Here is a 13896-nt window from a genome sequence, read left to right as displayed (position 1 = left end):
CTGGCACTGCAGGTGAGGGTCCCTCCCTCACCTCCTGAGTCCTGCCCCTATGCCCATGTCCCTGTGAGAGCTGCCTGAGTAGTTAAATATTAGGATATTAAAAAAAAAAAAAAGGAAATATAGGGTTCTGCTTGGGGAGGCTGCCTCTGGCCTGGCTTTGACTAGCCATTGACTCCAGAGAATTTGGGAGTACTGTCCTCTACATTCCTGCTGCCTCAGGCCGAGCCCTCCTGGCACCTCACGCCAAGACTTTTGTATGGTTAAATGATTGTTCTTTCTGCATCTTGTTGTTACTACCCATCCAATCCAGCTGTTACACTACCACCTCAGTAATTATCCTTAAATACAATCCCAGTCTATTCTCTCCCTTGCTCAGAAATCACAACTCCTTTGATCCACTAGGAAAAAAAAAATCAATTTAAATTTGCATCTATTGTGGAATATAATGACCTCTGTGATCTGGTTCTATCCTGGGAGGCAGCACCCACCTCCTTCTCAACCTTAAAAAATTTTTTTTTGCAATGAAATCTGTTAGAAGCAGAGCTGCTCCAGATGAAACAGGGTTGGGGGTTCCAGAGCCCCACCTGCGGGACTTCTCTTCTGTGCATCTCTTAGGATTCTGAGGAGGAGAGCTTGGAAAGCATAGCCGGGATATGTGGGTAAAGTGTCACTGCCACCATAGCTGACTGAGTGACCTTGAGTGAGTCAATTCCTCCCTCTGGCATTCAGTCCTCATGTTCCAAAAGATAAGGAAATGAGAAAAATACAATGCAGTGAGTTTTACATAAAGCCTTTTATTTTGTCTTATTTTTACAATGTTAAAAATGTCCTTTCTTTTATGATACAATATTAATAGATTATAAGAGTTTCTTTTTTGATGTCCTGTATACATTAAAAAGTGTCAACTATGATCTTGGAAGTGCATGTCTGCTCTATAGTTTTACATTTATCTAATGTTATCTCACACCCACTCCTGAATCTAATGTTTATCTAATGTTATCCACACCCACAGAATCATTGTGTGTGTCAAGTCCGATTCTATCTTCTTGTATGTACATCTTGTACCCCTGTGTGACATTAAAAAAAAAAAATACCGTGAGGGAATTTAAGAATTTATCCAAGGTCAGAAAGCAGCAGAGCTCACATTTATTCCCAGGTTATCTGACTCCCAGCTTTCTTCTATGCTCCAGCTGTCTCCTTTTCAGGTTTTCCTGAGACCATTGCCATCCCCACCCCTCATGGCTAGGTTTTACTTGTTTGTTTGGAGGTTTTTGTTTCTTTAAGATTTAGGTACAGAATACTGAGTTCATCATATTCCTCAGCGTGTGGCACTTAATCTTCATTGGTCTATGGAAATCTTTTCTTTTTGTTTTTTTTCTTCATTCCCAATCCCTTGCCTACTTCCAGTTCCCCCACAGATAACCCTCCAAGTATGTATGTATGTTTTCATACATATGCTTGGATTATATTTGTACCCTTGAAAAGCTAAAGCATTGTTTTATATGCGTTTTAAATTTCCATAAATGGCATTGAGCTATGGATTGTGTGTTCTGTTTCTTAATTCAGCACTTTTTTCAAGATCTATTCATGCTGCTCTATGTACATTTAGTTCTTTGCTTCTAACTGCTGCACAGGAATCTATGGTATGCATTCACCATATTTTATTTATGCATTCCCCTGAGATTGGAAACCTAGATTGCCTCCCACTTTCTGCTCCCACAGATGGTGCCACTGTGAGCATCCTCATACATGTGCCCTTGTGGGTCTTGGGCCAGGATTTATCATGATTGTAACTGGAAGTGGAATTGCTAGGTCACAGGACACATACAAATGAATTTCAGCAATCTCATTAGATTTCTCTCCTGGATGGCTGTAGTGGCGCTTTATATTCTTGATTATCAGGGATCCCATTTCTGCATATCCTTGACAATACATAGCATCATCCAGTGTTCTAATTTTGCCAGTTGGATTGGTATAGAGTGATCTCATTTTAATTTGCATGCCTCTGATTACTAATGAGATTGAGCATCTTTTCATATAATAGCTTTTTTTGGTTTCCCCTTCTGTGAATTTCCTACTCATATTCTTTACCAAATTTTCTACTGATTTTTTTTTTTTTTATCTCTTTCTTGTTGCTTTACAGATCCTTGCATATTTTAGTTTAATTCCTAGGGAGAATTAAGCCCTATTACCCTAAGGCATGTATTGTACATAATAAATTTACTTTTCTCCTATGTATCTGGAACAGTACTATTTACCGATCATACTCAGGAGAGTTGAGAAAATAGTTATTCAAGTTATTTGCTGGGTTTTTGAGATTCAGGAGAACCCCAGTTGAGGAAGCCTGTTCAGATAATAATTTGCAGTCAGTTTTAGATGTTGCCAGTATTTTCTCTTAGAATGCCACCTGTCTGTAGCATCTATTGTAGAATAGAAATCCTTATTTTTTTATTGTAAATAACCATTTATTATATTTAAAGCAGTATATATGTGTAATACATATTATTTTTTATATATATATATAAAATAGAAATTTAGAAAACAGATAATTAAAAACATGAAAGCACCAAATGTCCTTCTAGATTTTTTTGTGTGTGTGTTTGTGCGCGCACGCCAAAATATAGTCATGCTGTATATGCTGTTTGTAATCTGCTTTGTTTGTTTGTTAATAATTGCCATCTTTCCATGTCAATAAAATTTTATCTAATGTCCAAGGCATACGCAAATTTCTCCATTTGTTCCAGAAATGTCTTTTGTAGATGGTTCATCTAACCAAGGACTTAATCTAGATCCTTGCATATTATGTTCTTTAAGCCTCTTCCAACACCTTTTATTCTCGTGATGTTGACTTGTTAAATAGACCACCAGTTTTTCTGCACAGTGACCCACTTCCCAAGTTTTCCTAGTTGTTTACTTGTGTCATTTGATTTGTTACCCTACCCTACCCTGAGTTTCCTATAAACTAGATGGTAGATTTAAAGGATTAATATTAAACATTTTGGTTAGAATACATTTTAGGTAATTTTATGTATTTTTCTATTATGTTATATTGTAGAATAATCACAATTCTGTCATTCCCTCAACATTATTACGTAGGCATTTTGTAAGGTCTTACTTCCTATTGTCAACTGGAGAAATTCTTGATTTTCATGCAGTCGAATTCTTCTTTCTTTTTTTTTTCTTTTTTTGCCTAATGGTATATCTTTTTAGGATTTTGTTTAAGAAGCCTCTTTTTCCTAGTTATATTTTCTATTAGCTTTATAGTTTTATCTTTCATATCTAGGTCTTTTAATCTAAATGGAATTCACTATTGTAAATGTGAGTTATGAAGGGACTTAACTCTTTTTTTTTGTCCTACATAGAGTGAACTAGTTTTCCCAATGGCATCTATTAATCTATGGTAGCTAGTGTCCAAGATGGCCACCAGCAATTCAGCTTATTCTGGCTCTTGTTTAGTCCTGTCCTATACTGTATAGGGCTGACTTATGTAACCAGTAGGATATTGCAGAAATGATAGTGTGTAACTTAAAGCTAGGTCATAAAAGACATTGCTGTTTCTGCCTCTCTCTTGGATTACTCACTCTGGGGGAAGCCAGCTGCCATATGAGGATACTCAAGCAGCCCTAGGGAGAGGTCCATTTGGTAAGGAACTGAAGCTTCCTGCCAATAGCCACCACAACTCCCAGCCACATGGGTGAACTATTTCAGTAGCAGATCCTTGAGGCCCAATCAGGTCTTCAGATAACTACAGCCCTGGCCAGCATCTGGACTGCAACTTCATGAGAGACCCTGGGCCAGGACCATCTAGCTAAGCCAATCTCAAGTTCCTGACCCCCAGATACTGGGAGATAATAAATGTTTATTGTTTTAAGGTGCTAAATTTGCAGTAATGTGTTACCTAGCAATAGATAACAGAGTTTGGTATCTGGAATGGGGTTCTACCACAACAAAAACTTCAAATGTGGGAGTGGCTTTAGAACTAGGAAGTGGGCAGAAGCTGGAAGGACTGAGGAGAGTGTTCATAAAGGCCTAAAGGGCCTTAAAGAGTCTGTACATAGGAGTCTAATGACCTTCGAGGAGGCTGCAGTGAGGAATATACTGGAAACAGGTGCAGAGGGGATCCTTGTTATGCAGTTGCAGACGTTTAGCAACACTGTCTCTTATAGTAATGTAGAAAGTGGAAAACATACCTAATGAACTGGGTGGCTTAGCTAAAGAGATTTCCAGACAAAATATTGAAGGTGATACCAGGTTTCTTGGTGCTTATAGTAAAATAAAAGAGGAGATGGGAAGCTAAAGGAAAAACAGTGGCACAAAAAGGAGCCAGGAATTATTGGGTTTGAAAATTCCCAGCCTTTCCAGATAACAAATGAGGTTAAAATGAACAAACAGCTTCTAGGCAAAGCTCAAATACAGGGCATTGTTAGTAAAACATGGTCTACAATGAAGCTGTGGGTGTGATTATAAAATCCTTCAGACCTCAAAAATATCCAAGAAGATGTCTCAGAGAACCATTCAATCAAATAATAGTGCATCTAAGAATCTTAAGGGTGTTGTCCCTCAGCAGTCTCAGCACAAGCCCAAAGCAAGAGAAAAGCTTTTTGGATGTGGCTTTTGTCTAATGAACTGAACCCCAAGACTCACAAGACACCCATTAAGTTTTTAGGAATTCCATTAGCAGAAACACTGCCAGCTTGGACTGAAAGGGACAGATACAATGCAAGAGGAGAAGAGGCCTTTGGACCCCCAAAGTTCTACAGGGAGGAAGCAGGCTAAGGAAACCATGGAGCTGCAAGCATGGACTGTCTTTCATGGAAAAGAAAGGATGACTCAGGGCACCCTGAGCCAAGAGCCATAGAGAGTCATTTTGGGGCAAGAGTAGGCATCTGAGAGCTTCCAACCTTTGTCTAACGACTACAGAATTTCTATGAAGCAGTGACTTCTATGTGCCTTCTGTCCCCTACCCCGCCCTTTTGAAAAAGAGTGCCCTAGTGATTATCCTAATGCCTGTTCCACCATTGTATATTGGGTGTATGGAAGAGATAACTTGTCTCTTTAGTTCACAGGTCTTCAGATCAAGAGCAAATGTACTTATGAAGCTATAGTTAAGGAACTACTCCCAAGGAGCCTCATCCCCACCTGGACCTGCTGTAGATGACAAGATTCTGTACTTCAAGCTGATGCTGTCATGGGATGAGACTTTGGGAGATCTGGCAGGGGATGAATATATTTTGCGTATGAGAGGAATTTGAATCAATGGGAGCCAGCCTTCAAGGCAGTCCCCAGTAATTGTTATTCCCTAATACTCATTCGCTTGCGTAGTTCCTCCCACACTGAATAGGGCTGACAAAACTAGCTCCATCTTGCTCCCTCTTGAATTATTTGCTTTGGAGAAGCCAGCTGCCATGTTATGAGGACACTCAAGCAACCTATGGAGAGGTCCCAGTAACAGGGATCATGTTTCCTGCCAACAGCCAGCATCAGCTTACCAGCCATATGAATAAGCTTTCTCAGAAGCACATCCTCCAGACTCATTCATGCCTTCAGATTACTGCAGCTCCAGCTGACTTGACCACAAGCTCACGAGAGACCCCGTGCCCGAACCGCCCAGCTAAGCCACTCTTGAATTCCTGACCCACAGAAACAGATATAATAAATATTTATTGTTGATTTAAGCTAAGTTTTGGGATAATTTGTTACACAGCAATAACCAATACATGCTCCATACTTTTCCCACTGATTTGTGATGTCCTTTTTATAAACATCAGTTCTCATGTGTACATTAGTCTGTTTCCAAGTTCTATTATATTCCACTGTTTTTGTTTCTGTACCAAAACCACACTGTTTTCATTATGGCTTTTTGGTTATTTTAATATCTGGCGTGGTCAGTCTTTTTTGGCTTTTTTAAAAAATTGACCTAAGTAATAATAGACTTTTATTCTTCCATATTAATTTTACAAAAGTCCTATTCATTTCTCAAAAAAAAAATCTGGAGTCTGTATTAGAATTGCACATCTAGTTTTTAGACTGGGAGAGGTGAGAGGGGTTCTGACATGACATTTCTAAAAGAAGAAAAAAGCCCGTGTCTGGTTCTGATTCTGCCTCCAGCTCTCCAGCCAGCCAGGCTGTTCAGTCAGTAGAACTAGTCAACAGCAACTACTGTATACTAGGCACTTAGTTCCCAGGTGGGAAGAGACAAACCATGAGCAAATATACCAAATATAAGAAAATGTGAGGAACTAAGTGCCTCAAAGAAAGTGAACTGATACTGTGAATAGGAAGTAGAGGAGGCTGCTTTAGCCAGGGAGCTGAGGGAGGAGAACCAGCACCCTCTGAGGAGCACTATTTTTGAGATCTGAAGGGGATGAAAGAGCCAGCCATGCAAACAATTGAGTGCAGACTGTTTCCAGCAGTGGAAACAGCAAAGGGCTAGGTGGATATATGCTGGATGTGCCAAGCAACAGGCCATCGGTAGGGTTGAAGCCCAGCAGGCAGGGGAGAGTGGTAGAGATGAGATCAGAGATGTCGAATTCTGCAGAGCCTTATGGACCACTAAGTCTGGATTTTGTCCCAAAGGCAGCAAGCAGCTTTTGAAAACTTTTAAGTGAGGGAGTGAGTGATCTTTGCTTGTACTGTTAACCACCTTCCGCTTCTTCTCCAGCAAAAAAGGGAGAACCTGTCCCCGCTGTGCCTCATCCCCACGGTGACATCTCCCCGGGAGGAGCAGCAGCTCCTGGCCAGCACCTCCAAGGTGAGGCCCCTGAGCCCTGTAGGGTGGAGGTTGGGGGCCTCTCCATGCAGCCTGACCCCCACCATTCTCCATCCTCTCTCCCCCAACAGCCCGTGGTGAAGCTTCTCCACAACCGCAGTAACAACAAGTACTCCTATACCAGGTGACCACCAGGGGAGCAGGGAGGTGCACTGGGTGGAATCCTGGGCTAAAGGTAGCCCTACTCCCGGCCCTGGGAAGGAGGAGGGGTGGGGGGTGGGGCGATGGCCACACAGAGGAACTAAAAGTGTGCCTGACTGAATGCAAACTCCAGTTCCACCGCTTACCCACTGGGTACTTTGGACAGGTCATTTTTCACTTCTGAGGTTCAGTTTTATCAATAAATAATGGGTTAGGCGAGGAATAGATAATGACTAGTGTTTACTAAGTGCTTATTTTACAACAGGTATTGTCTAAGTGCTTTACATTTATTGACTCACATAATCCTCACAATCGTTTGAAGGAGGTACTATTGTGATCTCCATTTTACTGATGAGGAAATTGAAGCATCAAGAGGTGAAGTAACTTGCATAGGTCACCCAGTTAAAAAGTGGTGGAGCTAGGATGCCAGGTGAAGCCAGAGACTGCACAAGTAGCTACTCTGCTGTACTGGGATTTGCTCAGCAAATGCTACTTCCTTTCTGAGGCCTCCTTAGCCTAGCCCCAGGGATTGAGGAAGCTCCCTGCTGGGCGCCAAACCCCTGGGTTGGACCTATGCAGGTGGGGGGAGGAGGGAGGGGGGCTGGAACAGAAGGAGGGAAGCCAGTTGTGCTGAGGCCACCTGGCCCCCTGGTCCTCAGCACTTCGGATGACAACCTACTTAAGAACATCGAGCTGTTTGACAAACTGGCGCTGCGCTTCCACGGGCGGCTGCTCTTCCTCAAGGATGTACTGGGGGACGAGATCTGCTGCTGGTCTTTCTACGGGCAGGGCCGCAAAATCGCTGAGGTGTGCTGCACCTCCATTGTCTATGCCACGGAGAAGAAGCAGACCAAGGTCAGAAGGGGTTCAGGGCCTGGTCAGGAAGGGCTGTGGTGGTGGGCAGGACCAGGACCCTCCCTGGACAAAGGCAGCTCAGCAGATCAGGCAGGGGAAAGTCCATCACTGAGAGTCAGGAACCAGAGTTCCAAGTTTTGGGGTCTTAGCTGTGTAAGTCATGATATGTCATCTGGTTCCTGACGATGTTATCAGCCTGGTCTCTTCTGACCTTGATATGAGGAATGTGCCTCAGATACACCAGAGATCTTGCAAGTCTCAAGTACCCAATGCTATTTCACACTTCCCTACCTTTGCACACATTCTTCCTTTTTCTTGGGATTATTTTTCCTCATCCCTGTCTGCCCAGTGAACTTATGCTTAATCTTTAAGACCCAAGTCAGGCATCACTTCTTTTGGGATTTTTGCTTATGAACTTTAAACTGAACAACCCCAGACAAAGATGTCAAACTTCCTTCTTAGCTAAACATGGTATTTATTGTAGTCTGGGGATGGAGATTGGGGAGCGGGGTTACTTCTGCAGCAAGGTGTTAGTTCCTTGGGGGTAGGCTGTATTTTTTCTCCCTCTCTAGCACTTGTGGAGGATAGTAGAAGAGTTTATCACGTAGTAGAAGCTAGGAAACATTTATTGAATGCATGAATGAATGAATGACCCAGCTTCTAAGAAGCTTCCTCTCTAGTTGGGAAGATAGGAAAATAAACCAATAATTACAATGCAGCTTGTTAAGAGTTATGTTAGTTATATTCCTCCAAGCCACACAAGGAAAACGCCCAATCAACTCTTCACTTTATCCTTTCTACTCATCATTCTGTCTCATTGAACTGGCCTCCTTGCTGCTGCTGTCAAATAATATATCACGCGCACACCTGCCCCAAAGCTTTTACACTTGCTATTGCCTCTTCCCAGACTGCTCCTTCTCTAGTTATCCGCCTGGCTCCCTCCCTCCCCTCCTTTGGCTGTTTGTCAAATATCCTCTGCAGTGAAGCCTTCTCTGAACTCCCCCTTTAAAGTTATAACATTCCTGGCCATAGCCATCTCTACCCCTTTTCCTGCTATATTTTTTTTCATAACATTTGTCACCATCTGACAGTTTATATTTAATTAAATGTATGTCTGTGTCCTCCCCCTAGAATGTAAACTTCCTGTAGATAGGAACTTTGTCTGTTTTGTTCACTGCTATATTCCCAATGCCTAGAACAACACTTGGTACAGTGCAGCCACTCAGTAAATGTTTGTCTAATGAAAGAACACACTGAGACTTGATAGCAAAGAAGAGAAAACATATAGCTGCCTGACTTCAGAGCTGGACCTCAATGTATTAGTGTGACTTTGCTGAGTAAAGAAGTTGCAAAGAGGACAGTCCAGGCTAAAGAACCTGTGTTTGCAAAGGCTAGGAGGTGTGCCAGTGCAGAGCAGCTGGGGGAAGGGGTAGCTCTGTGACTGGACCAGAAGGTGGGAACTGGGGATTGCTGGCCTTTTGCAGGTGGAATTCCCAGAGGCCCGGATCTTTGAGGAAACCCTGAACATCCTGATCTACGAGACTCCCCGGGTCCCAGACCCAGCCCTCCTGGAGGCCACAGGGGGTGCAGCTGGAAGTGGCAGGGCAAGCCGAGGGGAGGATGAGGAAAACCGAGAGCACCGTGTCCGCAGGATTCATGTCCGGCGCCACATCACCCATGACGAGCGTCCTCATGGCCAACAGATTGTCTTCAAGGACTGATCCTTGATCTTGCTCCCTGTTTTCCTCCTGCCACTAGGACTCAGTCCCTCTCTCTTTTCCTCCCCTTCCCAGATCTTTGCCTCGGCTTTGCTGGCTAAGTCGTGGGTCTCCCTTCTGTCCCTTCATTGCATGGTACAGTTCACTTTGGCCCTTTTCCATTCATTCCCAATTCATTGCTAACAACACGGTACATTCCAGCCCTTTCCCTAAGAGCCCGTCAGAAGGCCTACTTTTGTTCCCTCATCTCCATCCTTGCCCTGCTATCTTCCCTCATCAGCTGATTTAAAATTATTTAGAATTCCCTTTCTCTTTTTTTAGTACATTGTACATGCCAAAGTGTTAAGCCAGCCCTTATAACACCCATCACGTTCTGAGCTGCCTCCCAATCATTGTGCATGGTAGTTTGCTTCCCTCTTCCTTCTCCCACCATTCTCCCTACCTCCTTAACTTTGTATTACGTTGGCCTGGGCCTGTACCAGCTCAGCTACTGTTTCGTATTATTTATTATTTTAATTTTCTATTAAATTATTGGAATAAAGTTGAGTTGAGAATCTGGTGCTGACTCCCAGAGAGAGGGCCAGGGAGATGGCTGTGTTAAGGAGATACTTAGGTGGCTGGATGAGAAGACATGCAGCCCTGCCCCAAGCCTTTTTCTGGGGCTGGTAGCCTGGATGAAAGTAGTCAGGAATTAGGAGAAGATTTAAGATCTGTATTTCAATATTCATTAGCCAGTTCCCACCCTCAGCCTTGCCCCACTCTGCAATGGAGAAGAGGTCCTAGCTACCACTCAAGCCATCCTTGAGTGTAGCATCTTTCCAGCCCAGATGTCTTGAAGGGAACATCTTCTTTTAAGATTCTGGTGTGAAGACAAAGTCAAGGGCTTGGCGCTCGGCTCCAGCCACATTGGGATGCCAAAGGTCCACGATGAAGACTACTCGAGGCCCATCTTCAGGGGAGCCTAGGGTACATGAGATGGAGACAGGAGAGTAGCTGACATTAAGTACTTATATGCCAGAGTACTTACCAAATACTCATAAGAGTAAACATTTTGTATATACGTGCCAGGCACTGTTCTAACCACTTATATACATTAACTCTTAATCATCAAAACAAACTATGAGAGGTAGCACCATAATTATTCCTATTTTATACAAAGTAACTGAGGCACAAGGAGGTTAAATAAGTTGCCCAAGGTCACATAGTAAATGCCAGATGTAGGAGAGGAACCCAAGTGGTCTTGGCCCAGGGTCTTTTGCTGTTAACCACGTCGCTATGTACCTACATTAATTTAATCCTTCAGTCATCTGATCAAGAAGGCAGTCGCCCCATTTCACAGGTGATAGGAAAAATTATATGAGTTGTTCAAAGTCATGCAGCCGGAAAATGGTGGGGTAATTGGGCCTGATTCTGTTCCCCTCACTCTTAGTCCCTCATCCATCCTAGAAGAATGGGAACCTCATTACCATTATGAGCCTCTGTATGCAGGAAGGAGTCATCCACCAGTAGACAGTGTCCCTCAGCCCAGCACTGGGGCTCACCCCCAACCACCAGCTCACAGCCAGGGGGGATCTTCAGGCCTGTGGAAAGAAACCCAGGCATCCAACACTAATGCCTCCGTCAAAGGGTAAACCGAGCATCTTAAACACCAGGTTCAATGGTGGTCCCTCCTTGCTCTCTGGAAGGTGACCTGAATATAATAATACAGTACTGAATGAAAGAAGTGATAGGAGATAGGGGAAATGCAGTGCAATCTGTTCTGTTTCAGAGAAAAGGGAAAGCTCCCTAGAGGAAGTGGCATCTCTTCCTGGGCTTTGTCCAATTTAACTCGAACTTATTATGTGCTGGGCTCTCCCTCCCTACGAGGTATAGAACTAATGACTCCTGGCCCAAGGACCACACAGTCAACTACTGTGAGAAAACTGAGCAGCCACTTCAAATAACAGGAGAATAAGAAAACATCCCACTTCAAACTATGAGTCCTGAAGGCTAAGTAGTTTTCCAGGAGGTGATAATATGATAAAAGCGAAAGACATTTTTTGGTTAAGAGTATAGTGTGAATGTGGTGTCTGCCAGGATTAGCCAGAAGTCCTTCATGATTTAGAGCACCGTGGAAGGGAAGGGTGGAAGGGAAGAGATGGGAGATGAGGAGAGAAAGGATCTGGACTTGATCCTGAGGCCAGTGTGCTTTAAAGTGGAGGACACATACATCTGATAGCATAGGAGATGAATTTAGGCAAAACAAGGTCATGGCATTAAATAACGGAAAAATTTCTTTTCCATTTTCTTGCAATCTTTAAAACATCAAAAAGAAAATCTCAGTTTGGTGCCATCATGACATTAATACTCCCTCTAACATTGCTCCCTTCTAAACAAAAGCGTAGGCTTCAGTCTTAGAGAGACTACTTAGCTAGAATTTTTTAAGCTTTTTTTTTTTTAAGTTTAAATTTGTTTTTATGAGTACTTTCTATTTAGGGCAAGTAATATTGATTATCATTCTATAAAGATTCCTTTTAAATAAGTGAAACAAAATGTGGAGGTGTCCATATGAAAAAACAGTACAGGTGGTAAATGACTATGGCAAAGCTTATGAAGCTTATGAAGACGGTTTGCAGATAATAGGAGCTCAGGAAGTTCTGCTGTGGGCAACAGGTTGTGAAAGATTTCTGAAGAGAGGCATGATCAGAACCACAGTTTAGAATGCTCTGATGGCAGAGAAGAAGAGAGGCAAGGAGGTTGTCATCTACTTACCCAGATGGCATCTGACCCGAGCATTGGTGGGCCCACAGCAGCCCTCAAGCCGGGCCCCAGGCAGGAGGACAGAAAAGCCAGCATTGCCGAAGGTGTTGGCACTCATGAAGCTCCTAAGCCCCCTCAGTGCCCGATATGCCCCAGGGCACCGGCGGCAGTTGTTGGGTTGGCACCGGCCAGCTTGGTACAGCAGGAGCTGGTAGCACCCAGGGGCCAGTGGTGGGGACCAGCCCTGAGGCAGAGGGGTAGTCCCTGAGAAGTCCCAGCTCACAGCCCCAAAGTCCCGCAGAATAGCAGGGAAGCTGCTCTCCAAGAGCTCCACGTCGTGTCGCTGGGCATCCCGTGGCACAAAAGGGGCTGAGGGCAGGTCTGGCAGGAAAAGCAGGCCTGGGCGCTGAATGCCCAGGACCCCTGGCCCTCCCCCAGAGCCTGGGCCACCCTGAGCTGCCCGCCTCACCCTGCCCATCCCTGCCCAGGAGTAGCGTCTGGCATAGGCCCGGAGGCGACGGCTCACTAGGCCTTCTGTTCTGGGTCTCTTCCCAGGTTCCCCAGAACTCCCTGGGCTTGGCCTGCCAGCCTCGTAACAAACCCCAGGCCCACCACTGACACTCCCAGCCTGACTCCCAGCCAGAGCTTGCATATCTTGGGAGCCCAAGCGATAGCAGTACCAGAGGAAAAGGGAAGTGAAGGCTCCGAGGAGCAGAGTTAAGGCTGAGGAGACCAGGGGCAATGGCCATGCTGGCATGATGGGCAGGGAGGCCATTGCCAAGAGGCCTGAGGCATCTTCCAGACCCCAGTTCCTCTGTCCCATCAGTTCTCCACTAGTTTCCTCCATGGCTGCTCCCTGGTTACCCCCTGGGCTGTTTCCCTTCCACATGCTCGCTCCTGGTTCTCTCTCCTTCTGAGGACTTCTTTCCGCCTTGTATCTCCCTCTTTCTCTCTTCCTTCATAAACCTTTAACCCTCATTTCTCTTTCTTTCCTTCTACCTCTCTCTCCTCTCTCCTATCTCTTCTTTCTCCTTCCAACTCTCTCCTCTTCCTCTTTCACCTCTCCCCTTCTTTCTTCTTTCTCCTTCCGGCAGTTTCCTCTCTCACCCTCTGCCTCTTCTTTCTCCACCCTTGTTTCCCCCTTTCTTTCTTCTCTCCTCTCCCCCGCTTTCCTTCTAGCTTCTCCGGACAACAGATCCTACCCCACTTGGACCCGCAGCCCCAAGAACCCGCAATCAGTCGTCCTCCGCAGCAGCTTCTCTTTCTCCTTTCTTCCTCTCTCTCTCCTCCCTGCCCTCGCTTCTCATTCGACTCAACCAGCGGGTTCAATCTCCCTTTCTCTCCCCACCCCCCTCTCTCGCTCTTTCTCGCTCTTTCTCGCTCTTTCTCGCTCTCTCTCCCCCTACTCGCTACTTCCTTGGCTCCCACACACCCTGACGTCACCCCTCCCCATAGCAGTCCTCTCAGCTTAGCTACCCCCGCCCCCGCCCAGTGGCAGCGGCAACTCAGGGTGGGTTGAGGTGGGGGTGGTCTCTGGATTTCCTTCTCCCGGGACCCCAAGGGGCGCCACGTGAAGCGCAAGGGGCAAGGTGCCAACCTCCAGCCTGTCTCCCTGCAATGCGAAAAGAAGGGGCAGGACCTGGGGCGGGGCGAACCAAGGGGCGGGGCGGACGC

At 45.0% G+C, this 13896-nt stretch overlaps 2 protein-coding genes across 2 annotated transcripts in view; one reads left to right on the top strand and one right to left on the bottom strand.

Moving 5' to 3' along the window:
* KCTD13 (potassium channel tetramerization domain containing 13) overlaps positions 1 to 10042 on the top strand; it is an 11889-nt gene extending 1847 nt beyond the window's left edge. The window contains exons 2-6 of the mRNA XM_023522420.1: positions 5 to 12; positions 6662 to 6751; positions 6841 to 6893; positions 7570 to 7765; positions 9250 to 10042. Coding sequence (XP_023378188.1) covers positions 5 to 12; positions 6662 to 6751; positions 6841 to 6893; positions 7570 to 7765; positions 9250 to 9486 — 584 coding nt within the window. The 3' untranslated portion in view covers positions 9487 to 10042. The remainder of the gene's footprint in view (positions 1 to 4; positions 13 to 6661; positions 6752 to 6840; positions 6894 to 7569; positions 7766 to 9249) is intronic.
* A 132-nt stretch (positions 10043 to 10174) lies between these two features.
* ASPHD1 (aspartate beta-hydroxylase domain containing 1) lies at positions 10175 to 13236 on the bottom strand. Its single transcript, XM_011378707.2, has 3 exons — positions 12235 to 13236; positions 10950 to 11063; positions 10175 to 10444 (listed from the first exon to the last, which is right to left on the bottom strand). The coding sequence occupies exons 1-3, from the start codon at positions 13109 to 13111 to the stop codon at positions 10335 to 10337; spliced, it is 1101 nt and encodes a 366-aa protein (XP_011377009.1). The 5' UTR covers positions 13112 to 13236; the 3' UTR covers positions 10175 to 10334.
* Between the last annotated feature and the right edge of the window lie 660 nt (positions 13237 to 13896).

Source organism: Pteropus vampyrus, unplaced genomic scaffold (assembly GCF_000151845.1).
Source record: "Pteropus vampyrus isolate Shadow unplaced genomic scaffold, Pvam_2.0 Scaffold347, whole genome shotgun sequence".
Lineage (NCBI taxonomy): Eukaryota > Metazoa > Chordata > Mammalia > Chiroptera > Pteropodidae > Pteropus > Pteropus vampyrus.
This window is presented reverse-complemented; position numbering and strand designations above follow the sequence as displayed.

Bases quoted from the DNA above. Each gene is read 5' to 3' on its own strand.
- ASPHD1 (XM_011378707.2), bottom strand. From the start codon at position 13,111: ATGTGGAAGGGAAACAGCCCAGGGGGTAACCAGGGAGCAGCCATGGAG. The intron at 11,064-12,234 runs GTAAGTAGATGA...TTCTTTCCACAG, and splicing joins TCGGGTCAGATGCCATCTGG to GCCTGAAGATCCCCCCTGGC. The intron at 10,445-10,949 runs GTAATGAGGTTC...CATGTACCCTAG, and splicing joins GCATACAGAGGCTCATAATG to GCTCCCCTGAAGATGGGCCT.